Source organism: Ruditapes philippinarum, unplaced genomic scaffold (assembly GCF_026571515.1).
Source record: "Ruditapes philippinarum isolate M1 unplaced genomic scaffold, ASM2657151v2 ctg238_1_1_1_1, whole genome shotgun sequence".
In the NCBI taxonomy this organism is placed as follows: Eukaryota; Metazoa; Mollusca; class Bivalvia; order Venerida; family Veneridae; genus Ruditapes; species Ruditapes philippinarum.
In genome coordinates, this window is record NW_026852535.1 from 163,037 (window position 1) to 189,874 (window position 26,838).

The 26,838-nt window shown below is 30.3% G+C and overlaps 1 protein-coding gene across 4 annotated transcripts; it reads left to right on the plus strand.

Annotated features, from left to right (window-relative positions):
• Positions 1-10: 10 nt before the first annotated feature.
• Positions 11-26,363, plus strand: LOC132716395 (DEP domain-containing protein 1B-like). 4 transcript variants are annotated; one of them, XM_060699665.1, is made up of 13 exons: positions 11-196; positions 2,866-3,023; positions 5,863-5,973; positions 6,416-6,673; positions 10,756-10,886; positions 11,871-11,918; positions 12,540-12,680; positions 14,462-15,520; positions 15,975-16,144; positions 17,490-17,666; positions 18,842-18,880; positions 24,085-24,258; positions 26,128-26,363. In XM_060699665.1, the coding sequence occupies exons 1-13, from the start codon at positions 152-154 to the stop codon at positions 26,266-26,268; spliced, it is 2,652 nt and encodes an 883-aa protein (XP_060555648.1). In that variant the 5' UTR covers positions 11-151; the 3' UTR covers positions 26,269-26,363. The 4 variants fall into 4 exon arrangements, with proteins under 4 accessions (XP_060555648.1, XP_060555654.1, XP_060555669.1 ...); XM_060699671.1 differs by lacking the exon at positions 18,842-18,880 and adding an exon at positions 20,371-20,403; XM_060699686.1 differs by having other exon boundaries at positions 14,621-15,520; positions 26,128-26,362.
• Positions 26,364-26,838: the final 475 nt, after the last annotated feature.

The following is a 26,838-nucleotide window of genomic DNA, read 5'->3' on the forward strand; positions in this document are numbered from 1 at the left end:
CCAATCACGCACTAGCGGACTATTTGAAATTGTCAACATTGGATTTGCAGGTGCGTGTTTAATGAACGAGAGCAAACTTTAGCAGTTTAGTGACAAAAACAAAACATGACTAGAAAAATTTAAAAAAGTGCTACGATTTATGTGAAAGATTATGGACGATCAACTTACTTCAGGGCCATATAGGGCAACGTTGTTGGTAAGATTATTCACCAGTTTCTTTAATTATTCTTACGAGCTACTGTAATCAGTTAATTTATCAAAGTTTTTTTCTTTTGTAAAAAAAGACATAATGCATAAATTTTAAGAAAGAAATTGTTCTTCATATTTGATGTTCTTTTCTCCAGAATAGAGATGTGATTGACAACTGTTAATTTTTGTTGTTTTAATTTTTTTATTTGTTTGGTCAGAATTTATGTAGATCTAATGATGAAATTCATGAATTATTATTCACTTACTGGTCTGGCCACTGACAGGGACTAGTCAAAATATATTGACGTGCCAAAGCTTGATTCTGAGATATTTTCGTTCTGGGGCAGAATCTCTCTTTTGTAGAGGCGAGATATTGCCCAGACACGAAAATAGCACAATATCTCGTCGTGCAGTACAATTATAGTTGGACTATGACAGGGACCATCCTGACTGGCCACTTTTTGAACAGACTGTGAATCAGGCAACCTGCATTTATTCCTGAACAGTGCAGGTCACTGGTCACTTATCTTGTGCTTGATCGTGAAGTCTTTTATATTGGTCATACTGTACTGCTCTGGCATACAGTACATGTATTACAGAAGAAACAAACTAGTGTCATGTGGTCGTCTTATTCGTTTTTTCTTCTTCGTTACAAATATCGTTTTTATGTAATGTTGTGTCCTTGTATATGTATTTGTATATATCTCTTGTGTATTTGTCTGTTATCTGTTTCCTAGTGAAAATGAAGGCATCTTATGATCTAGTACTTCTAATTAAACTGCTTAACAGATTTCCCAGGATTTATGCAGTTGCTTTCTGCTGTGATCTGGACCAGAGATAGTCCAAATATTTAGACGTAACGGCAGATTTGAAGCTATTTTTTACATTGGTCAAATCCGCATTTTCCGATAAACGTAAAATTGTAAAAAAAGAGAATGCGATGTCTTTCAATGAAGGACTAGACCAGAGAGTGAACTACAAACAGATTCATGTTTGTTCTTTGTCAGAATTTCGCTTCTACATGTAGTACTAAAGTTCTAAAGGGGAATTATTGCTCGTACACAAAATAGCAAGCAAAGTTACTATTAGTTGGACATTGTGGAGGTTGAAATAGAATCTAATCACTGGTGGGATTGAAACCCACAAGATCTTAATTCGAGGTCTAAAATGCTTCCCCTTTACATAGACAAAAATTACAGTGATATGAGTATCTACAAAACATCTTTAATACTTTAAAAGTTAAAACTAGTGGCAGGGTTATATTTTATTATTATGTACTTAAAGATTAGCAATATATTACAGCGTGAGATTATCAATATATTACAGCACGCTTTTGTAATCTATGATGATTACCTTATTTTACAATTTTGTTTTAATCACCATTGCAAGTAAATTAATAGAGTAATCATTCCTCTATTGGAAAAAATCAAGATTTAATATATTCAGTTTTCATTACATTTATTCATTTTCAAATCAAATTAAATTTGATCAACATAATTAAAATTGTTGATTGTGGCATTCTGTTTGCCCTGTCTTGTTTTATATTAGTCACACCTGTAAAGTCTTATTTAGATTTTCAGAGCTTTTTTCCTTTTTTGTGATAGTTCACCAGATTATAAATACCAGGTCTTTGTTCTGTCATCCTAGATAGTGTTTAGGTGCAATTTTTATTACAATATTTTACAATATATTACAATTAATGGCTAGGCAGGTGATGATACCATTTACATGTACAGATTGTACAGTACTTCAATGACACTCTTCAATTCAAACTTATTTACAAAGTACTTGTCATCACTTTCTATAGACCTTGCATTATGAGAGCTCAAACAAATACCGGCTTGAAGTTAAATTGCAATTTATATCAGAAATTATACAGTGTTTGTTATAAATACAAGAATTAACTGTTCACAAACTTTGTGTAAATTTTTTTAGTAACCTTTTGTTTGTTTTATAATATATTGAAATTTAAAAATAACTTTTCCAGCATATTGTGTATAGTAAAATGGTTCAATGTTTTTGCCATTCTTTCTTTTGTATAATAAAAACCATTTAAGCAATTAATTACAAAAAAGAGATAATGCATTATATTCCCCAAATCAAGTATGCTGTAAACATTTAATGCTGTTATAAATAGAAATTAGAAAACTTAAAGGTATTTTATTTCCTTGCAGGAAATGTATATAAGTACTACTTGACTTTAAGTGTAACTGTATAATTAAATAAAGCTATAATAATGAAACATTTTTTGTAAAAAAATTAAAATAAAAACAAAAAATGATGTTTTTATAACCTTATGGTCATGTCTTGAAAGAGTTATAACATTAAATGTCTCTGTTATTTAACTTGCACAAATATTATACATCAACCAAATAAACTGTTACAGAACAAAATAGTATACTTTATTTTAATAAGGGTTTTAACTGTTTTGCAAATTTTGTACATGCAAAACTGGCTTTTAAGGAAATATAATAACATATATTTATATTTCTTTCATTGTCACATTTTAGAAATATCCATTTCAAAAGTTTAAATTTGCAGCAAATATATAGCTTAAAAAATTTAAAATGTATTTTATTTTCTTGTTGCAAATGTATAAAAGTTAAAACTTGACAAAATGCAGTTTGTAGTCTTGTTTTGTTTCTTCTTCAATCTGTCATTCTTTATATTTTCCAGTGGAATGGATTGATAAGAAATTTCCGTTCAGATATTCCACTAGGTCGACACCGACGTTACATGAAGACATATGACGATTGTTTTGTGGCATCTGATGCAGTTGATTGGTTACATCAATATTTAAAGAAGAATCCAAATTTTGGTACAGATGTGTCAAGGTAATGTATTTTAACTGTATAACTTTTAGTATACTCTTACACCAGTAGATATTAAATTCTCACTCAATCATAAATGTCCTGCACTGTGAGTGTGAATTATACATGTTTTCCTCAATTATGTTGCAAGAAACAAAATAACTTCCTTAAGTGGCAGGCATAATTAAAACCTTATTTCCCCTGCAATATTTATGGGGATGAGAGTCAAGGTTTTCATTTCTGATGTATTATCAGTCTGTGGTTATAAGAGGCATAAATGATTTAAGTCAATATTTCAATATATAATTATTTATTTCGACTTTTCAACGATTACAACACATTTATTTCATGCTTTCCAGTGTTTTATTGTAATATATCAGATGATTATATCCTGATAAACCACTAGTGAAATTTATAAAATATAATTTTCACTGTAGCCGGACTATATCTGAATGCGGATGAAAAGAAAATCATAACTAAATGGAATAACAGGCAGAAATAAATGCCGTCATGCGTAAATTTTGCTTCTTTAGGAAAAGAAAGTCGATGTCACTATACATCATGTTGTAAATGTAACAAAATTAGAGAAATTTAACAGAACTATATTTCAAAATTGATGATGTGACGTCATGATATGATGACGTCACAAAGGAGAATGCGCGACGTTACGCGGCAAAATCAGTAAAAATTACTTCAAATCACTTAAAACGCATGAAATAAAAAGAAAATTTATTTGTTTTACATATAAGATTGAAATATATTTCATTCGTGAACACCAGCTATTATATTTTCACTCGTGGCTACGCCACTCCTGAAAATATTGCATCTGGTGTTCACTCAGTGAAATTATATTTCGATCTTACATGCAAAACAAACAAATATCCTCTATATAATCATGACGTATAGCATAAAATATATACAGTTTACAAATCATTAACAATTATAATACATCATTACATGATTTGACAAACATGCATATAATTCAATATTATATTTACCATAATAAGAAGATGCATACTTGTGTTGTGATCTATAAATGTATAAGAGACAATATTTGTTTCTTTTCTCAACATTTTCATATTTTGAAGAAATATTCTCCATTAGATTTAATTTATTGCTTTGCATATCTTTAATACATTATTAAGATTTAATTTGTTACAAAATAATTTTATATACGCATAATACTGTGGTATTTTTCTTTACAAAGTAATTTTTTTGGATAAATTTGGTGTCAGTGCATAGTATTACTGCAGGGTATTGTCAGTTGATCGTAATGATTTTAATCAGCATATTTAACATTTTCTCTGGGACAATGTAAAGTTGAAATTTTATGCTTGATTGAAAATTGTGTAATTTTGACCGCAGCCAAAGAAAAGATTGACATTTTTCCTAAAGATTATTATCTGATTTTGATCTGGAGAAGGGGTTGTAAAGTCTAACAGTAATAATTAGGACATTTTATGCCTTGTAACAAAATAATAACAACATATCAAAGGCTTTTCCTCTCGATAAGTAGGTAATTATGTATGTGTAATTCTATAATAGTATTTCACCTTAGTGAATATATTTTGGTCAGTTTTCAGACCTTGCGTCTCTCCTATTACCTATTACAGTGAATGGTACACATGAATAATTGAAATTAAATCAAGCTGTTGATTTTAATTCTTTAAGAAGGATTAAACACAGATTCTATTCACACTATCCAAAGTAATTATCAAATATCCTGTAGATCTGTGCCAACACTAAAACTTTAAGGTGTTATGAACAGATTGACCTTCTTTTTATTATGTGAAAAACATTTTTCTCCCCAACAGATACTGTGACAAATTAAACACTTCCTGAGAGAGGAACCATCTGTCACTGTAGAATAAAAAAGTTTGCCGATAAATAATTAAGCATAGTTAAAAAAGATGTAGTTACTAAAAAGAGATTAAGCAAATAAAACATGTAAATATCACATAAAAATGTTTAATTATTTATATGACAATGTTATGCAGCCATTTGGAATAAAACTAATTTAATCTTAAAATTAGTTACCAATTAAAAAGTCATAAAAAGGATGAATAGAAAATTAGTTATTACCTTGATGTTAAATTTATAAATACATTTTATATTGGTCGTGGTATAATGTCTAGAGAAGATTTGAATGGTCATTTATTGCAGAATGAGATATTTTGCCAGATTGAGCATTCTTGGCCATTTTAGGTACCTTGTAACCTACAAATTATATTTTTAGCTTTCCAACTCACTTATAATTAATACATTAATTCCGATTTCTGTTTAAATATTGTCTTTTTTTTTAAATTTTCACATATCAGATAGGTCAGTACTGCTTTAACAGACTAAATATACTACAAAATATGGTTGAGGTTCAGTCCCATTTTAAATTTGGTGAAATTGCACTTTTGTAGATAAAATGTTTTTGTTGGTGTAGATGCTTTTCACTCAAACCGAGCCACAAATAGCACAAAAATACAATTTTCAGTTTATTTCTTAGTATATTTCTTAAGTATCTTTTCATCTCTTTCTGGTGCCTCAGCTAATCTATGAAAGAAATTCAAATTTTATGTCTTATTTGCTCAAGGACCTCCGACCAGTTTCTTAAATAACATTTTTCACTTGCTTTTTTAGTATTTATAATAGATTAAGCATTCACAAACCCTCAGTTAGTTATGTTGCTTCTTGTATTTGAATAAATATTTTCTTTTTTTACATGGACCTAGTCAGGTTTATATGACAATAACTTTGTTGTTATTTCAAATTTTTCATGCATTGCTGTATATTAGACATTTGATTTTATAAATGTACGGTAATATTTTATGATTATATACATAATTTACATAAAAGGAAATTTATATTACAGAGCACAGAGTGTTCAGTTGTTACAGAAACTTCATAAAGCTAAAGTGTTTGAAGATGTACGAGGGCAGAAACATAATAGAGGAGAGTTTACAGACAGTAGTCGTCTTTTTAGGTAAACATTCTAGTTAAACATAAACATCTAGCATTTAAAAAAATGCAAATATGATATTATTTTGCGATAAGTGCTTATAAAGATGTCTTTAATTACTTGGTATATACCCCAATATCACTGTAAATTCATGTTCAGCCTAAACGTGGAAGCAAACTGGTAAAAGCCAGTTCCATATAGAGTTTTATGAGAACAGTGGAATTATTTTTCAATTAGCAGCTTGACTACATAATACAGGACAGCCTGATGTTCATAAATAATCCCCGATTAATTTTCAACGCAAATACTTAAATTTAAACAAGTTTTAAATCTTAACAATTGAAAAAAAATCACTTTTTTATTCTAAAAGTTTAAAAAAAAAACCCACTGTTTTGCTTAATATGGCACAGCATTACACATTGTAAATGAGCACTTGAACCAACCCTATGAAATGACTCATTTTCAGACTTACGCTTAGTTCTCCTTCCAAGGCGGTGAGGACTCCAATAGCTCTGAGAAACAACCTTAAACTGGCCAACTTACGGAGATCCCCGCTCACAAAACCAATGGCACCGCCCAACCCAGTCAAGCTTGACTTTGACAGGATGTCATCAATGCCCACCATACCAGACAACACAAGTACATTACCAGAATGCCACTTCATGTCTAAACCATTGTCAGCCCAAGAAATAGAAGAGGAATGGAAAAACATGACTTTACAAAAGTGATTACCTTAAAGAATGATCATTCTTAATCCTAATCTCCCTAGATATCTTAAATAGACTTGTCCATCTTTCAATCTAGTCAAAAACATTTTTTTAGGTAATATTTTCAAGTTATCTGGCTATGATTTTAAACTGTTGCATTGTTGCAATGTTTAGTTTAAGATTATCAGATAAGTACTATAAGATGAGGTATTAACATGGCATCGTCATTTCAAAGTCATTGTCATGTAGAAAAACAAATACTGCCATTAGTTCACAATAAAAAACATATATATGCATTCTTTATTTGGATTGTCTGACTTCATAAGGTATGCTGAAAGGTCTGTTGTGTTCTTTAGAACTAGGAAACTCTTTGCAGGAATTGATTGCTGTACATGTTTAATTGATGATAAATTTTAAAAAAAAAGCATTTTTAGCTCGACTATACGAAGTATATGGAGAGCTGTCCTACTCGCCCCGGGGTCCAGATTTCAGATTAAAGTTTTGGTGCAGTAAAATATTTTTATGCCCCCACAATGTGGGAGCATATAGCGTTGCACTTGTCCATCCGTCAGTCTGTCAGTCCGTCCGTCCGTACGTCCCGAAATCTTGTGAACGCAACTCCTCTTAAACCGGATGTCAGATTTTGCTTAAACTTACAGGGATGAACAACCTTAATGTGTAGATGGTAGTAAAGGAAGGAATTTTTGCTGCGACCAAATTTAACAGAATTATGGCCCTTTGTTGATTTTTTCACTAGCTACTATGTAGAAATTTTGTGAACGCAACTCCTCTTAAACCGGATGGCACATTTTGCTTAAACATACAGGGATGAACAACCTTAATGTGTAGATGGTAGTAAAGGAAGAAATTTTTGCTGCGACCAAATTTAACAGAATTATGGCCCTTTGTTGATTTTTTCACTATATACTATGTAGAAATTTTGTGAACGCAACTCCTCTTAAACCGGATGGCACATTTTGCTCTTACTTACAGGGATGAACAACCTTAATGTGTAGATGGTAGTAAAGGAAGGAATTTTTGCTGCGACCAAATTTAAAAGAATTATGGCCCTTTGTTGATTTTTTCACTATATACCAAGTAGAAATTTTGTGAATGCAACTCCTCTTAAACTGGATGGCAGATTTTGCTTAAACGTCCAGGGATGAACAACCTTAATGTGTTGATGGCAGTAAAGGTAGGAATTTTTGCTGCAACCAAATTTAACAGAATTATGGCCCTTTGTTGATTTTTTCACTAGCTACTATGTAGAAATTTTGTGAACCCAACTCCTCTTAAACCGGATGGCAGATTTTGCTTAAACTTACAGGGATGAACAACCTTAATGTGTAGATGGTAGTAAAGGAAGGAATTTTTGCTGCGACCAAATTTAACAGAATTATGGCCCTTTGTTGATTTTTTCACTATATACTATGTAGAAATTTTGTGAATGCAACTCCTCTTAAACCGGATGGCAGATTTTGCTCTAACTTTCAGGGATGAACAACCTTAATGTGTAGATGGTAGTAAAGGAAGGAATTTTTGCTGCGACCAAATTCAAAAGAATTATGGCCCTTTGTTGATTTTTAGCTCGACTTTTCTATGAAAAGGGGAGCTATCCTACTCGCCCCGGCGTCGGCGTTGGCGTCACACCTTGGTTAAGTTTTTCGTACCACCCCACTTTATTTCAGAAGTATTACAAGTATGGCTTTGAAACTTACCATACTTGTTCACCATCATAACCTCCATCTACAGACAAGAGTACATAACTCTGTCAAGGTTTTTGACAGAATTATGGCCCTTTTTTGACTTAGAAAGTGTATTGAGCTTGGTTAAGTTTTTTGTACTACCTCACTTTATTTCAAAACCATTGGAGGTATTGCTTTGAAACTGACCATACTTGTTTACCATCACGACCTTCATCAACAGACAAGAGGACATAACTCTGTCAAGGTTTTTGACAGAATTATGCCCCTTTTTGACTTAGAAAATACATTGAATATGGGTAAAATCCACTTATTGCCTTAACCCTTTGAGATATTGCTTTGAAACTTTTAATGCTATTTCACATCATTACCCCCATCTGTACGCAAGAGAAGGTAACTCTGTCAAGGATTTGTTTTAAAAATTAAGGCCTTTTATCGACTTAGAATCTTGGTTAAGTTTCATTTCATAACATTTCAAACTTTGCTGCAGTGTTCAAGGGTATCACACAATTCAGTAAAATAATTCTTCACTAAATATCTTAATGCTCATGGCCATTGTTCACTTTAAAAATACAGAGATTCTTGTATTGCCTTTTACTGCAAAAACTTTTTTTATTGGCAAGCAATAAAAAAGTCGAGCGCGCTGTCTTACGGACAGCTCTTGTTTCACTATATACTATGTAGAAATTTTGTGAATGCAACTCCTCTTAAACCGGATGGCAGATTTTGCCTAAACTTCCAGGGATGAATAACCTTAATGTGTTGATGGCAGTTAAGGAAGGAATTTTTGCTGCAACCAAATTTAACAGAATTATGGCCCTTTGTTGATTTTCATTAATTACTATGTAGAAATTTTGTGAACGCAACTCCTCTTAAACCGGATGGCAGATTTTGCTTAAACTTCCAGGGATTAACAACCTTAATGTGTAGATGGTAGTAAAGGAAGGAATTTTTGATGCGAACAAATTTAACAGAATTATGGCTCTTTGTTGATTTTTAGTTTCAACTTGTGGCACATGTAGTCCAAAAAATATTTGACCTGGAGTCATAAGATTGTCAGAACAGTGGCGTGTGGGGGCATCAGTGTCCTATGGACACATTTCTAGTTCACTATAACTTTGTCATTTCTTAAGGTATCAACTTCAAACTTCAAATATATGTTCCTTATCATCAGCCACATCTTATGTGACAAGGTTCATAACTATAGCACCAAAATTTTCAGATTTATCTCCCCTTGAACTTAGAATTTTCCTTAAAAAATACTATTTTTACTGTTTCTTCTTTATTTCTTAAGGGATCAACCTCATACTTCAAATATATGTACCTTATCATCATCCCCATCTTATGTGACAAGGTTCATAACTCTAGCACCAATATTTTCAGATTTATCTCCCCTTGAACTTAGAATTTTCCTTAAAAAATACTATTTTTTACTGTTACTTCTTTATTTCTAAAGGGATCAACTTCATACTTCAAATAAATGTACCTTATCATCATCCACATCTTATGTGACAAGGTTCATAACTCTAGCACCAATATTGCAAGAATTATCTCCTCATCAACTTAGATTTTTTTACTAGAAAAATGTTATTTTTTACTATAACTTTTTTAGTTTTAAAGGTGTCTACCTCAAACTTCAAATACTTATTCCTTATAATCAATTATATATTATGTGACAATGTTCATAACCTTGAAGTATTTTTTACAGATTTATTTCTCTTTGAACTTAGGATTTTCTTTAAGAAATATTATAACTTTTTTTACTTTTTAAGGTATCTACTTCAAACTTCAAATATATACTTCTTATCATTACATTCATGTTGTGTGACAAGGTTCATAACTCTAGCATGACTATTTCTAGAATTATCTCCCTTGATCTTGGAATTTATTTCAACAAATGTTATTTTTTTACTATAACTTAATACATAATTATACATAATTGATTTTTCTTTCATAGTTTTGTCCTCCTTACTGCGTCCAGTATTTTATTAGTCGAGCTTGGCTGTCTCCTGTGACAGCTCTTGTTCATAACATTGCATGATATATCTAGATATCATTGTTAATAATTTTGTTATTAAAGCCTGCAATTATTTAAATAGTCTATTATTTAAAATCACCAACAACCTTGTTTAGATCTGTAGCTGTAACTTCTTGATAGGTATCATTATTGACACATAGGTGATGAGAATGACTCATTGGATACCTATAGATCAAGGACATTCTAAAGCACAATCTTGTGTCGGATAAATGCCTGGGGTGCTTCCCCTTATCCCCATCTCCTTTTTAAAAGAATTGTTGGGAAATATATTTAAAGATGCATTTTGCTCAGTCTTTTTATTTTTCATCATAAACAGGTTCTATTTTTAGTAATAATTCTATTTTGTTATATATTTCAGCTTACAAAAGATTCTTGGTGTTGATGCCCTAGGTGATATTATCGATGCTGAATATGTGAAAGGGAAGTTCATCATGCATAATTGTCTATATATCAACAAAAGTGGTGTTGTCACAAACATTGATCCAAAAGGTTGGTAACAAATATTTTATATTTTATTAATTTATTTGATCAACTGTAGGAATTATTAAATGACTGTTGTTACATTCGTATCGATTTATTCAGGGAATAGACATAAACACATACAATGTTATCACATATATCAACTTGCATATATATAAAAACACACACATAAATGCAATAAAAATAATTATAAGATAAATTAATGAGTATGTTCTATGTAACCCTAGGATTGCCCATTAAGCTAAAAGCTTATTTCCAATGGGGTCCATTTACTGTAAAATTATTACACTAACTTACATAATAATAAATGAATTACAAAGCAGTTAAAATAAATGACAATTTTCAACAATCAAGACACATTTTTCAATATAATTAGACAAGTACATTGTACACAAACAAAATGAAATAAATTTCGTTTAAACTAAAGCATATCAAAATTATCAAGTACAACATAAACATGTTACAAAACCTTATCATAAGTTACACATCAATTTAATAATAAATAAACATATTATTCACTTGTTTATCATTTTCATTACTTAAAAAAAGTTTTACTTTCGTTTTAAATGTTTGGATATGTCATTGTGCATAAAAAACATCCCATGTTGTTATCTAGGACTGTAAAAGTGTAGATGTTTGTCCTGTATATATTAGGGCCCATTTCTTGGTGCATATTGATAATTTTTGTACAAGGGCAAAAAAATACTTTCAATGACATTTAACAAAGTCATAATTAGGTAGATCATTTTATGTTGGAGTTGCAAAGGTATGCTGATGATTGACCAACTTGGAAATTTTAATCTTGATGTCTTGAAATTTTTAATAATACAAGTTTAGTGGCTTGGCATTTAAAACATCAATAATCTTAAAAAACTAAGGGTAAAAATCTGTAAAGAATCAAGTAATTTAGAACCAGAACAAACTAAGCAACTTTTGTTGATACTATCGTTGAGTAACAATTGAAATATATTTCATTCTGTATTTGTTTTATAGATCAACTTCCACACTGGGCACTGTCAGCCATGAAATGTTTGGCATATTGTAAGTTTAAGTTACTTTAATTTTCAAATTTATACTTGTAACTTATATACTTATAACTAATTTACAGTTTGCCAAAGATTGTCTGCCAATGAAATCGCTCTAAATAAAATTGTTCTATCTTGTTTAAATTTTGCTGAAATATTTGCCATACACTACTGTAACTCAATTGTATGTATTAAATGAGCCGATTTAATGGACTCCGCCTATTTACATAATGTAATCAATTTGAATGGGCGGGGCTAACTGTTAGTCAGTTACAGGTTATATAATAATACAGAGTTTTAAGATACTAATTTTCTTGCTTCACTAAGTTCGTATATAACCTATACTAAAATCATAGTCCAAATGATATAAGCAGCTCATTTAAAATTTTGGAAACGGTAGATACCTTGAGAGTTATGAAGATAAATAGATGAAAAATAAATGAAGAGTATTTTATGTCTGTCAGTCTGTTTGTGAGATGGAATGGAACATACAACATTTCTTACACCCTGAAGCAGTATTTGGTCTTCCACCATTAACACTTCTAAGAAACCATGTTTCTTCCCATAACAAAAATAACTTGATGATAATATGTGAAAATGAAATTCCTAATAAAAATATTTTTCTCATCATTTAAAGGGCCAGATAAGATAGATGAGAACTTACCAAATTATCCTGGTTTTGAGAAGGACGTGTTCCGTGTAGTGAAGGAATATTTCTGTGAATTACCGGAGCCACTGATGACCTACAACATGTATGAGGTTATAACAAATGTGTTTGGTAAGTCTTTACTTGTATCAGTGCAGTCTGACATCCAGACAACTGCCGGCTGGTGTTAATTTCTTTATTCATTTTTTTCCTCTCAAAAATATGAAATGGGGTAAATTAGTTTTTTGCATAACAAACTTCAACTTAAGTCTTTTTTTCACAGGTTGGGGAAGCAGCCCTGCCCTTAATTTTGGGGGAAATTATACAGTATTTTTGCAAAAGGGAAGAAAAAACTTAATGTAACAATTCAATTTTGGGGAAAACTTCATCACTTTAAAGAATATTTCTTTGGGGAAGTCACTTTTAAAAGGGACCCTGCTGTAGAAGGAAAAAAGCCATGTACTTTCAGTTCAAACACAGAACCAGTACTCTTTTATTATAGTAATTAAAAACTTAGAATTTTGTGTAACATAAATTGTAATATCATGATTATACTTTAAAAGAAATTAATTATTTACTTATGCTTTTTTTATTCAGATGTGGAATAAAAACATTTTGAATTTAATTATATATATATATATATATATATATATATATATATATATATATATATATATATATATATATATATATATATATATATATATATATGCCTATCACACGGCCTAAGTTATGGGTTGATACTGTGTTATTTCTTTTCCATAGCAAGGATTTTTTATTTCCATACATAGAATAAAATACAAATACTTCTTTTTTCGGTCACTTTTTAAAAAATGGTTGCATTATAATATTCTTGTACCAGTTTTCAAACAATTGTTGCCACAGCCTGAAATTCAGAGTTGAATAAATGAAAAATCCTTGTGTGGAAAAAAGAAATATGCAGTAAACATTGAGATATGAAAGCTTTGTATTTATAATTCTCTACAAAACAAGAGCTTGCCATGTCAAAGTTCAAACATACTAATTGTCATTATATACATGTATGTGTTTATACAGAAAGAGTTAGATGTTATAGTTTATCATCTTGACCAATGTTGACCACGCTAAATGTCTTACATGACCATCTTTCAATCTGTACTAGGCCATTCATAATTTTTAGGGGAAATTTCCAAATTTTAACAGACTGATGGAATATTGAACAATGCAGGCCATGATCAGACGTGCCAGCTGATCTTGGTCTGTACTGGTCCTAGGGCTGACAGCTTTTGAATGTTTTTGATGAATAATTTGTATTTTTGTGTTAAAATAATTGCCAGGATTAGAAATCTTGAAAGACATAAAGAACATAATTGTTTCTTTACAATTTGGTAAAACACAAATTATTTAAAATTCAACACTTTTTGAGCTGTTTATGTGACTAGAAATTAATTAATTATTACCAAATATTAAGTGAGTTTTGCTTTGTTTTGATCCTAATAAGCAATTTATTAACTTTTCTGCATACACAAACTTGGTCAAGATGTGAGAAATGTGGGAAATATACATGTTATAGATTCTTATATAGAGCTTTTGTACTATTCATATATACAGAGGAATTATTTAGTCATATATGTACATGTATATACATTTATACATAATAATTCATATATTCCCATGTATTCATAATTTTATTAAACTAAAAAATGTTCATAATTTTCATATAACATAGTTTATACTAATAAATAACATCAAATATTAATTGTACATTATAATCATCTTGTTTTGTTTTGTTGCAGTTATATCTAACCACTAAGCTTGTTTTTATCTTGTTCTTTATTTTCATCTGTGCCTGGGTGTAACATTTAACTTGAATTGCATCAAATCTCATCGTAACCTTCACCTTGTTTGTGACCTTGCATGTGACATCATAACAGTGACATCATCCAATCTGAATCAGAAGAAAGGACATGTGTCTCGTGGCATCTTGCCAAGTAACTGTGAATACTCTAACTCAACCCCTAAACTTATTAATGCCTACAAATCTGTTGAAAATTTGCTCATGAAATTAACGAGAAATTCCAAAACTTCTGCAGAGTGCCAGGATGCATCTGAAGGTTACTCGAGCGGAAATATACTAGATCTGTCTCCAATTCAGCCGGTTCACAATTCTAGTCGTACAAGTAAACAAGGCGATCCAGTAACTAGATATGAAACTGCCTTCGGACCAGATAACAAAACTGTTACTCGTGTCTTTTACGCGGATGGTGTTGCGACAGACTTCAATCATATTGACAATGGAAAAACCAATATAGAACATACTCCAATTGAGACTCATTTTGAAGACTCCCCACCAAGTTCTGAAAGTGCACCTTCTTTCTCTAGGAAAAATGGTTTAAGACATTCTATGCATAATTTATTTAATAGAGGAAAGAGGGCGAAGGCAGAAAAAGCTAGTTCACGTAGACGTAGTGCTGGCTATAATTTGAATGAAGTAGATAACTATGGATGTACTGTAGGAGTTTATTCTAGAACCTCGCCAAACAACTCATCTCATGATACACCTGTGTCGAGGCTTGCTTCGGTTTCAAGGTCTGAGTCTTGTGCAGCAGGTATGGTGGAAAAAGCCAACAGGAAATTTGTAAATGGAAAACCTCCAGCATATGCCATGCCTCCTTCCTATGATGCCCTGTACCCAGAATCCCTTTACCCTAAATCCAGTCATCCCACTTCTGATAAATCGAGAAAGTTTCTAAAACGGAAAAAATCTATTTCAACAGCTTCTCTGAATCATAGAAAGTCCTTTATAGAAAATAGTGACAGCGGGAAAGGCAACTCTTCATCTTTGTCGGACAAATCAAATGGAGGGCGGAACTGTGATAATGATGTCGTAGTAGGGCGGAGCCTTAGCATGTCAGACTTGGCAGCAGCCACACCCCCAGTAGAGAATGAGCTTCAAAAGCAATGTATGGGGAAGATACAGGACAGTGAGGATAGTAAGTCTTTCAATTAAAAATTTTAATAAACTTTCATTAAAGCTACAATAAAGTTTTGTTACTCTCTCATACAATTATGCAGCTGTTCATTTTGTGTGTAAATGTCCTGATACATACATGTTTCTTTTAAACTGTTATGACAATAAAATCATGTTTTAGTTCTACAAAAGCATGCACTTAGTTTAGGAGAAAAATAATGCAAAGCCACTGAAAAGCTTATTTGCACATGTCATTACTGTAGATAGATTTTTCTTTTTAAAAGCTGACTTGAAATAATCTAATATTTTTGATACACAGCAGATTTGTCATTTAGTACTTTACATCTTTGAAATTGCACTTTTTGGCCTACAATATAACCATAGCCTCACTTAACTACTAAATATTAGCACCATTAATCCATTTTATAATTTATTTGAAGTTCTGTGTAGATTCTAATTTATTTGTAATATTTTAGGTGTGTTCTTAGATGATTCCACAGAAAGGATAATTAAAGCATTACAATTGGTCTGCTTGATCCTGCCTCCAGCCAATCGTAGAAGACTTCACTTGTTGCTCCGCCTCATGAACAAAATGTCAACCAATAACAAGCTAGTGCTGGATGAAACTCAGCCATCAAGAACATTGGTAATTAAACTTGAGCTTAAAACAATAATTATATTAAATTGAATTCTTGGGGTTCATCTTCACAATTTCAAAACTATATAAAATCTCAATAAGGTCAAATTGTCTAAATTGAAGAATACATTTAAAGAACAGACATATTGTTCTTTAAGTTAATTCTTGAAAAAATCAACATTTCAAACACTTATTGTCATGAATCATTTATAAACGGGCACTATTTATTTTTGGAAATGAAATTTTACATATGACTGAAAAGTTGTTAGTGTGAATGAAAAATCAACGATGACATTAATGTTATGCCTATTTGATTTCATACCTTTTTCAATGATGACATTAATGTTATGCCTATTTGATTTCATACCTTTTTCAATGATGACATTTATGTTATGCCTATTTGATTTCATACCTTTTTCAATGATGACATTAATGTTATGCCTATTTGATTTCATACCTTTTTCAACGATGACATTAATGTTATGCCTATTTGATTTCATACCTTTTTCAACGATGACATTAATGTTATGCCTATTTGATTTCATACCTTTTTCAATGATGACATTAATGTTATGCCTATTTGATTTCATACCTTTTTCAATGATGACATTAATGTTATGCCTATTTGATTTCATACCTTTTTCAATGATGACATTAATGTTATGCCTATTTGATTTCATACCTTTTGTTAAAAGTTAAGTTACCATGCAACCTCTCAAGAGAAACCATTTCTTTAGCAATAACTTCTGTACAACAAACAACTGTATCAATGGTTTCTGATTTTAGACTACACAAGAAATTATACTGTACTGCTAATATCAAGCAGAATTTGTTAACGATACTGTGAATCTGGTATTATTCACAATGTTTTAATAACTTTCACTACTATTTGCAAATTGGTTGCTTTTTACACACATTTAATGTTTTATCAAAAAAATGACACCTTACCTGTAATTTTGCAAAGTAACTTGTAATTTAATTTCTGAGCATGCCATGTTAAGTCATGACTCAGCAAAATTTTACAGTCAATGAATAAGATTCTGAATTTACCGGCCAGAATTTCAGTTTTGAAGTATTCTACTATATATATTTAACTAAATTTTCTTAAAATTTACACTGGCCCCGAACTAATTTATGCAGGCCTTCAGGCCAGTGCTAAATTCGATGTCTGCAAAAAAGCAAAAATAATTCAGAAAGGGTTTTTTGGGGAAATAAAGATCATGTGAATATAAAGTTATTTACAGTGAAGCGTAATACAAGGCCTATAACATATAATATGAAGTCATTAAAAAACACATCAATGCTAGGACCCTTTGTTGTTTGAGGTTAATCAGTGCATATTCTTGTGTTTCAGTTACTGGAGACGTTTTATCGTGCTGTACTGTGTTGTAGCGATGAGAGTGAGATGGATGACCTACTTGTTATACAACTTGTCTCGTTCCTCATGGATCATTACATGGAGATATTCTCCGTACCCGATGACCTGAAAACTAGCGTTGAACTTCGGGTAACCAAGTTACAAAGAACAAAGGTAAAACTGGTTAAACATACCACATAATGGGGAGAAACTTTTCTATCTAGGGAAAAATGTGGGAACATTTGTAGCTACATTTCGTACAAATAGATTTTGTTATGGGAATTGTTTGTAACGTTAGCACCATTTCTGCTTTATTATACAGAAAGCGCAATAACTAGTGTTAGAGCTATATTACTAGAAAAGCACTGCCAATTGTCATTCAAATTATCTTTTGGGGTTATACCAAAGCAAGCAATTTTAGGTAGAATTTAAAAAATCTAGATCAGTATTACTGCAATACTGATAATATTTGTAGAGGAGGAATATTTGGTTATATCATGCAGATGGGTAGGGGTATCAGTAAAAGACAACAACTACTATAAACCCATTTATTATTTGCACTCTATTTATAAGTTATATTTATCACATGTAAAGTTCTAGAAGTCATAGGTCTTTTTTGAAGTAAGAAAATGACAACAAAATGTTTTTGATAGCTTAGTAAGGTTGTTTGTGCTTTGCAGAATGAATTTATGTTTTCCTTATTGCTTTTAACAACTCATATGTGAATCATTTTATTTGCTTATTTAAAACATTTAGCTAATTGCTAGAAACATTAAAATTAAACATTAAAAAATTTTAGTACTCATTATCGTTATATTATTATTTTTTTTCGCCTTTTAGTTCACGATTTTAGTCCACTGTTTTTATCTTTTATCAACTTCATTTTAATCTTTTTATATTTCATTTTTATCTTTTAGTAATAATTTGTTTGAATAAATATTTTATGAAATCATTGAGTCATTATTATTTTTATTTCATTCTGTATCATTTTTTGATGACATAAGGGCTTAGTGCAAAAAAACAAATGTAACTGAATAAAACGTAGACATGAAGTCCCTAATGCTAATTGTTTAGAAATATTTTTATTTAGTTTATTTAGTTATTTTTCCTTTGACATAATAGTATATTTTCATTTTTTTACATTTTTTATCTCAGGGTCAACTGTTGTTATTATCTCATTATAATAAAATATTTGTGGATAGTTGTTTCTGTGGAAAAACATACTTACGATTTTTTTTTTTTTGATAAAGCCCACAGTGTCGACTATTTTGATTGGATATTTTTTTGATGATTATACATATCTCAGGGAATAAAATATAAACTGTTCTAATGATTTTATTATTATATAGGTGGACGAGCATAATTTAGATAGCAACATGTTTATAAGAGTACGTTTTAACCAATTACTCAGAAATTCCAAGATATACATATATACATGTACATTACTAGAACACATATATCTTATAAAGTAATATTAAACTAGAATATAGAATAGAAAATACTCCTGCATCTAGATTTTTGAGTATATATATTCTTTATTTAGGAATGTTCCTATATTTATAAATTTAAATTTTTTAAGTAGTACTTATATAGGAAATAACATAATTACATTGCTCGGCTTTTTGTGTTGCTCTTTTCCTATGTGATTGTGTGTATATAAATGTTTTTTTTACAATATTCAGAAGTGCTCTAACCTCAGTTATTTCAATGATTCACTGCATCACTGTAATAGTCTGTAATTTTATTTTCTCCAAAATTTTCCATTGAAACATTTAAATGCTGGTTTGCCCTTCAGTTATACATGCTGTTTTTTTTATAGCACCTTAGTTTATTTACTGCTACTTGGTTAGTTGAAACCTTTAATGAAACTCTTCTTTATACTGGGATTTGAGGTTCACTTGGTCACAGTCACAAGATTAAGTACATCTGGCAAATCTGTCATCATCAGTCCCTGACTATGATCTGCACTGTTCCCTATTCAGTCAGAACAATATCATAATTTATAATTAATAATTTTTAAATGTTTACCAAAGAGTAACTTATGGTTTTGTCTAGATCAAATAAGGGACAAGTCCATTATGAGATACCAGTGTATAAGATTGCTAGGGTTGAAGTGCTTTTAGTAAAGACAGTGTTGCATTGAACCAGTGATAATATATACATGTATGTGTGGGATTTATAAGGCATGTGATATATACTCCAGCTTTTATAGTGAATGATTATATCATATAATAAACTGTGACATTCTTCTGTGCACCACTATAAAAATTTCATTAGTTAAGTGGTAAAGAAATGTTTACATTTGTAAGGTTCTGAGGACATTACAACTTTTTTTTGCTGAGACTATCTGACATAGTGGTATATGAGATAAGATTTAGCTAATGAAAAAAAATTGTCCAAATAAATTATTTTAATGCATAATTTACTATTCTTTGTTTCATTTACTATTACTTGTTTGTTAAATAAACGGTTATGACCCTTTTAAATTTTTTCTTAAATTGTTTTTTTTTTTTTTTTTTTTTTTTCTCTAAAAAAAAAAATACTCCAGTTGATGGACAGAAACTTTTCGTGTGACATGTCTGTATGACCCATAAATTACATTGCGTGCAACATTTGATAACTCTAGCAATTTTTGTCTCAATTAGGCTTTCTTTTGTAGTGAGAAAAGTTTTTGTTCCCATTCAGAGTGATGAAGAAGTGGAACATTCTGTTAAATGTTACATTTATTTTTAGAGAAATGAAAAATTGATAATTTCTGCCTTATTATATTCTGGAATTATAAGTTTTATCCTTACTCAAGGCTAGTTTTATCAAATTGTGTTCATTTTTTCTTTGTATTGAAATATTCTTGAATGTAATATTTTGTATAACTGTGTAGGTGAAAGCAGTGTGTATAGATTGTGGTGCACAGGTATTCTTCGCTGTTTCTTTTCCCCTATTGTGTGTAAAATATTGTGGCTCCTTTCTGTGTGTTTATATGTCTTTAACCCTTACCATGTTGAAACAGATCATCACCATACTGCAGAAATTGGCATCGTCGGTTACCCACAGTATATATTCCGTACATACTACAATATCTAGATAATGTACGGAATATATACCGTGGGTAACCGGCGATGAGTAATGGGTTAACTCCTATTAAATTATACAAGGAGTTAACCTGTTACTGCACTAAGATGACAAGATTCTGTAAAGCTTATTCAGATACTGGTAGTATAGAGCTTGGCCAACTTGCACTTTCATGCTGTTGGAACAGGTTCTATACTAGTGGTTGACAAACTTCCAAGTTATCACATCTATCATAAATTTTGAGTGGAATGTTTCAAAATACAAGTTGGACAAGTCTAATTAGGCTCAGTTCTGGTGTTTGACGAAGTCTTCACCTATATAACTGTGTGCAGAATGTTTGGACAAGTCCATTCATGAGTAAGGGTTAAATTAAATGTTGTATTATTTGTATTAGAATTCTAATATATAGCTAGTTATTCTGAATCATTGTAGTCTATCTTAGCTTGTTCCCTTGGTTCATTGAAGGCTCAGATTTTCGGCATGAGGAGATAGAGTAACAAAAAAAATGTATTACAACAACATATCATTGTGTCTTATAATAAAGTAATTGAAAGTTATTTCAACTTGTTCACACATACCTTGTTTTTGTTTCTTTTGTGTGACAATTGATAAATTGCTTTTGCAGAATTTTTTACTCAGTGTTAAATGACGACTTCATTTTTCACAAAGTTTATTTTAAACTTTTACATGAATTAGTGAAATTTTATTGAGCTTTATGTTACAGTACTGATATTACTATAATGTTTAAAATATTTTTAAAAGATTTGGGAAATACTTTAATGTTTAAAGACAGTGATCTAATTTATGTCATCATTAGTCAGTGAAACAGTAATTGTCAATGCTTACTTCCCACTGGTTCAAAAGAATTCTACAGAAAAAAATAATGATGTCTTTATAATAAGATAATGATAAAGTAAATATATGAGAGTTAAATGTTTACATATGTTATTAATGTACAGATTGAATGTATTTCTAATAGTTGCCTTAAATCTGAGCCTTTTATCTAATTCATGTAGAACAATATTGTTGTTGTTATAAAGAAAAGATAGATCTGTATTTATAATTCTAACTATTTTATTGAGGTAAGTAGCATTTTTACATGGCAATTTATCAGTATTTTTTTATTCATCCATTTTCCTATGTGAAATATTTAGTATAAAGTAATCTATAGGTAAAAATTTACTTTATTCTTTGTAAAAAATAAGAATTTCTTTAAAGTTACAATTTTATTAAGTTAAAAAATATATATGGTAACTGTTATATTGTAATGTATGAAACTGTGGGCCCGTTTTTGAAAGTCCATGTTTTTATTCACTTTCATTGCTTAAAACATTTAAACATTTGCCAAAATATAATTTGGCATTTGATGAATTTGGAATACAATTTAATCACTTATTTGAGCAAGTTATAACTCTATTTTATTCTCCTTTTAATTAATTAATAAGTAAAATAGGAAATAATTTAGTTCAGAATGAATTCAGGGTATTCAGTTTATCTGTCACAAGATATCAATGTAACCTCTGTGGAGCAACACCTCTGTATAAAACTAGTACAACAATAAAATTTATGTTTCACACAGGAAGAACTAAATATGAATTTAACCTTAACAGAGTAAAGGCCTTTCTAAAGCAACACAATTCTCTGTCTTTTGATAGGTGTTACCCTAGAAAGATTTTACTATTTCTACAATTAGCTTTTAGGTTTCAGTATAAAAATTCAAAGTTTGGATAAAGTTTTTTTTTACAAGCATTTAAAAATAACTTTGAGCTATATTGACAGATAAACTGGAATCAATTTATCTATATGTTGTGACTTACTTATTTGTTGTAAATGCTAGATAGTTGCTCTAAACATCTTCTTTTCTTTTTTGCTAGAAATATTCTTGCCAATAAACTACTACATGTAAAGTAAGGTACAGACTTTTCTTATTTGGCAAAGGAAACCTAAATAAGTCAATTAAAGACTAATTTCATATACATCTGTAATCGGTTGCTGGGATTTACTTCACAAATTATGAACAAATACAACAAATATTATGAAAATCTAATCAAAAGCGTAAAAAATATATAATGTAATTAAAGTAGCATTCATAATGTATCTAAGCATTATAATTATGTAATTATATATATATTATATTTATAGTAGATTTTATTTTAAAAAAAGAAAAACACTAAAGTCTTGTGGTTTATAATATATCAAACAATCTGTTGATGACATAAATTTCTTATTCAACCATACATACATTATTAAGTTACATTGACAATTTATTTTGTGATTGAAAATAAATTAACTTTCAAGGGTATGAACTTCAGAATATTGTTATATCCCTTTATTACAATCAAACTTTCCTCTCATCATTTTACTTGCTCTTTGATATATGCTTGTTTCTTTCTTTGTCAAATTTTGATTGAATACCATAACAAATGTAAACTTGACAAACTTCATAACAATTTGAACTTCCCTAAAACTGTGTAATGGACAAATGGACTTTGAATTTAGAACATTCCATTGTTATTCATTTATGAAATTAATATAGATGAGCTGAAATTGAGTATAGATTCTAGTCAGTCTGTACAGACAGGTGAACAGACAGACCTGGCTCTATATTGATGGCATAGGTTAACACATAATTGTTGATAGCATTTAAATTATCTTTGGATAAAATGATGTTGAAATCTTTGCCCAAATAAAGATAACTCTGAATCTTATTCTAGTAGAACTGCTTTAATTTATAAGTAGATAGAATATTAAATACCAACCATGTTAATATATTGATATCTTGAAATTTTGAAATAAAAGTCACAAATATTTTCTGTTTCTTTTTCCTTAAAAAAATAATCTACACCTAGAAGTTCAAATTGTTATGATGTTTGGTCTATAGTAGTTTTTCTTCAAGTGCATGGGAGATAATTCAATATTAGTTTAACGAATTAAATTATACATAGTGCATTGCCCATTGTTCAGACCTTTTCCATAGAAAACTTTTAAGTTTTCACTATGTTCAAACTTTTGGAAATGTTGTTTGTTCTTCAAACTTTAAAGGTACTTTAAAGTTATAAAGGTTATTGAAAATTTACAAGTAATTTAATAAGGTAATCATATATGTTTTCATTAACCCTATGAGTGTTAGTAAAATATATTTATAAGACATGTTCCATTAGCACTACATGCTATCCTTATACTTTCAAAACATGTCAGTAACATAAATTTAGTCCTTGTATCAGTTTGAGTCAAAGCATAGAGGTTGATATTATATTTAATATACTAAAATGTCTAGTCAAAACTATACAGCAAGAAAGCATTAACATTTTCTCAGGCATTCCATGTGTATAAGTTATTTTCAAGAATTTTCTGTTGACCTAAAAATTAAGGACTTTATATTGTATGGTACTGTAACCTAAGTTATAAAAACCTCCCATGTACCAGTACCAGCATTTGCATGAAAATTGCTGTTTAACTCTAGAAGAAAAATAGACTATAACTTTACTTTGTTGTGGTATCCATGGAAACGCTTGCCTTGCAGATCCGATATTCCTCTGATGACTCGGCATCCCTCCATTTCTGTAAACAACTGTCCATGGATGAGTATGAGAATCAACGAATGACGTCATCACAACAAGCCCTCGCCTCCCTCCTCGAGGACATTGTCTCAGATAAATCCATGGCTCTCAAAGAAAAGAAAAAAAGACTGAAGCAGGTAAACATATTTGCTTTATACACTACTCTGCAGAAAATAAAGTTTAAGATTTTAATGGTGTTCAACATTTAGATAATTAAATGAGGGTCAATATACATGTACTTTAAGTATTGGGCCAAACTGTGCAGTTTGACCATACTGCATACTTCCAGCTGAATAATTTTAGAGGTTTCTTATTTTTGTGAAGAACAATGTACATTTCTAAATGTGAGGAAGCCATAGTTAAGTTTGCTTACAGAAGGGTGGTGGTTCTACTTACCTGCCTGTGCCTAAAATAATGCTCAGAGGTTTCCTGCATAAAGAAGATTTTGAAATTTGTCATATGTCAAAACAGATTTGTTGTTTCTAAAGAGTTCTTGTTTTTAAAACAAGAGTGTCCCCTGATATATTATAAGATGCATGTACATGAATAAATTTGACTTTTTTGCATGTTTTATATTCAGTGACTTGTATTAAGCAACCATTTTTAGCTCGACTATTCGAAGAATATGAGAGCTATTCTAGTCGCCCCGGCGTCGGCGTCAGCGTCCGCGTCGGCGTCTGCGTTGGTTAAAGTTTTTTGTAAAGTCAAATATCTCAATTACTGCTTGAGATATTCAATTGAAACTTACAATACTTATTTATAGTAACAAGGTACATCAGATTGACAAGTTGGATAACTCTGCCTACAATATTGACAGAATTATGCCCCTTTTTAACTTAGAAATTTTGGTTAAAGTTTTTTGTAAAGTCAAATATCTCAATTATTGCTTGAGATATTCAATTGAAACTTACAATACTTATTTATAGTAACAAGGTACATCAGATTGACAAGTTGGATAACTCTGCCTACAATATTGACAGAATTATACCCCTTTGGAACTTAGAAATTTTGGTTAAAGTTTTTTTTGTAAAGTCAAATATCTCAATTATTGCTTGAGATATTCAATTGAAATTTAAAATACTCTTTTATAGTAACAATGTATATCAGTTTGCAAAATTGCATAACTCTGCCTGCAATATTTGCAGAATTATTTGCCCCTTTGAAACTTAGAAATTTTGGTTTAAAGGTCTTCAAAGATATTTACTTGAAATTTTACACATGCACTTAGGGTCATAATTGGAGGGTCATAATTGTATGTCACTGACCTAGTTCCATAACTCTATCTTGCATTAAGGCTGATTCATATCCCCTTTTCTACTTAGTCTCTTGGTTAATGTTAACATGATAGTTTTACATATCTCAATAACTATTAAAGATATTTATTTAAAACTACACATATGCATTTAGGGTCATAATTGTAGGTCACTGACAATGATCCATAATTCTGTCTTGCATTTAGGCTGATTTTTCTCCCCTTTTTCAACTTAAAATTCATGGTAAAGTTTTGCTTGTAAGCTGTTATCTCAATAACTACTGAAGGGTTTGTACCTTTTTTGGGACAATTTTATGCATTCATAATAATAAAGCAGTGATAACTTGATAAAACATCTTAATAACAAGCATTTGTACCTTTTCTGTCAAATTTATGTATTCATAGGTAATTAGTATTATTTTACTCAATTAAACACCCTTGTGACATTACCTTCCGAATAGTCAAGCCAATACTGTATAATTAGACTCTCTCTAAGGCCTATAACATGAATTTATGAAAAAAATTAGCTCTTTCGTGAACTTAAAAAATTTAACATTATAAAGGCTCTTTTACTATCAAGCACTTAGAATAGTCGAGCGTGCTGTCCTACCGACAGCTCTTGTTGTTATTTCCCTTATATTACTTTTGTTATCTTTTGTCCAATCTTAGAAGAAGAATTATGTAAACTACCAATTTAAATTCATGTACAGTAAGTGTAATTTATATACAGTTCACGTTTCATAAATATTTTCAGTTTCAAAAGACATATCCTGATATATATCTACGAAGATTTCCATGCAGCCAGAGTGAGGCAGAGTTGTTTCCTCCTAGACCAAAGATAAAACAGCCGCTGCTTGCCAAACCATTGCTCAAATTGAAAGGACTTAGACTCTAACATGACTTCATAACATAAAAGAATTTAGGACTATATGAAGTTTTAACTACTGATGTTAAGGAAAAGTTCTTATTCTCAAGTAATTATCAAATTCATAGTCATTTGACCAATATATAATTGTGCATTACACCATTATTGAAACATAGCAATAGAACTTTTAGGACATTTGGTTTCATTATACCAAAATTTCTGGAGTAGTTTGCTGCCTCTGAAATGGCTGTTCAATTTTACTCCCTCAAAAATGGCCATTCTAATTTAAAAAATGGCAGCAACTTTATATGTTGTTAACTTACAGATCAATGTCTCTTGACCTTCATTTATAACTTTTATCATTGCTTTATCATCATAGACATTTTATGTAGAGAAGGACAAAGGAAACATCATAGAATCTTAAAATATCATTTTTCATTTTATTTTATTTGTACTGGTCACAGTTTTAAGGAATAGATAAACCGGTGAAAGGAGATGTGTACTGCATCAAAGATGATGTAATAAACAAGAAATCATATCTGCTAGAAAATCCATGTTTTCTTTTTACTATTTCATAATCATAGAATAATCATGTCATTA

Bases quoted from the DNA above. Each gene is read 5' to 3' on its own strand.
- LOC132716395 (XM_060699665.1), top strand. From the start codon at position 152: ATGGACGATCAACTTACTTCAGGGCCATATAGGGCAACGTTGTTG. The intron at 11,919-12,539 runs GTAAGTTTAAGT...CATCATTTAAAG, and splicing joins CATGAAATGTTTGGCATATT to GGCCAGATAAGATAGATGAG. The intron at 15,521-15,974 runs GTAAGTCTTTCA...GTAATATTTTAG, and splicing joins GATACAGGACAGTGAGGATA to GTGTGTTCTTAGATGATTCC.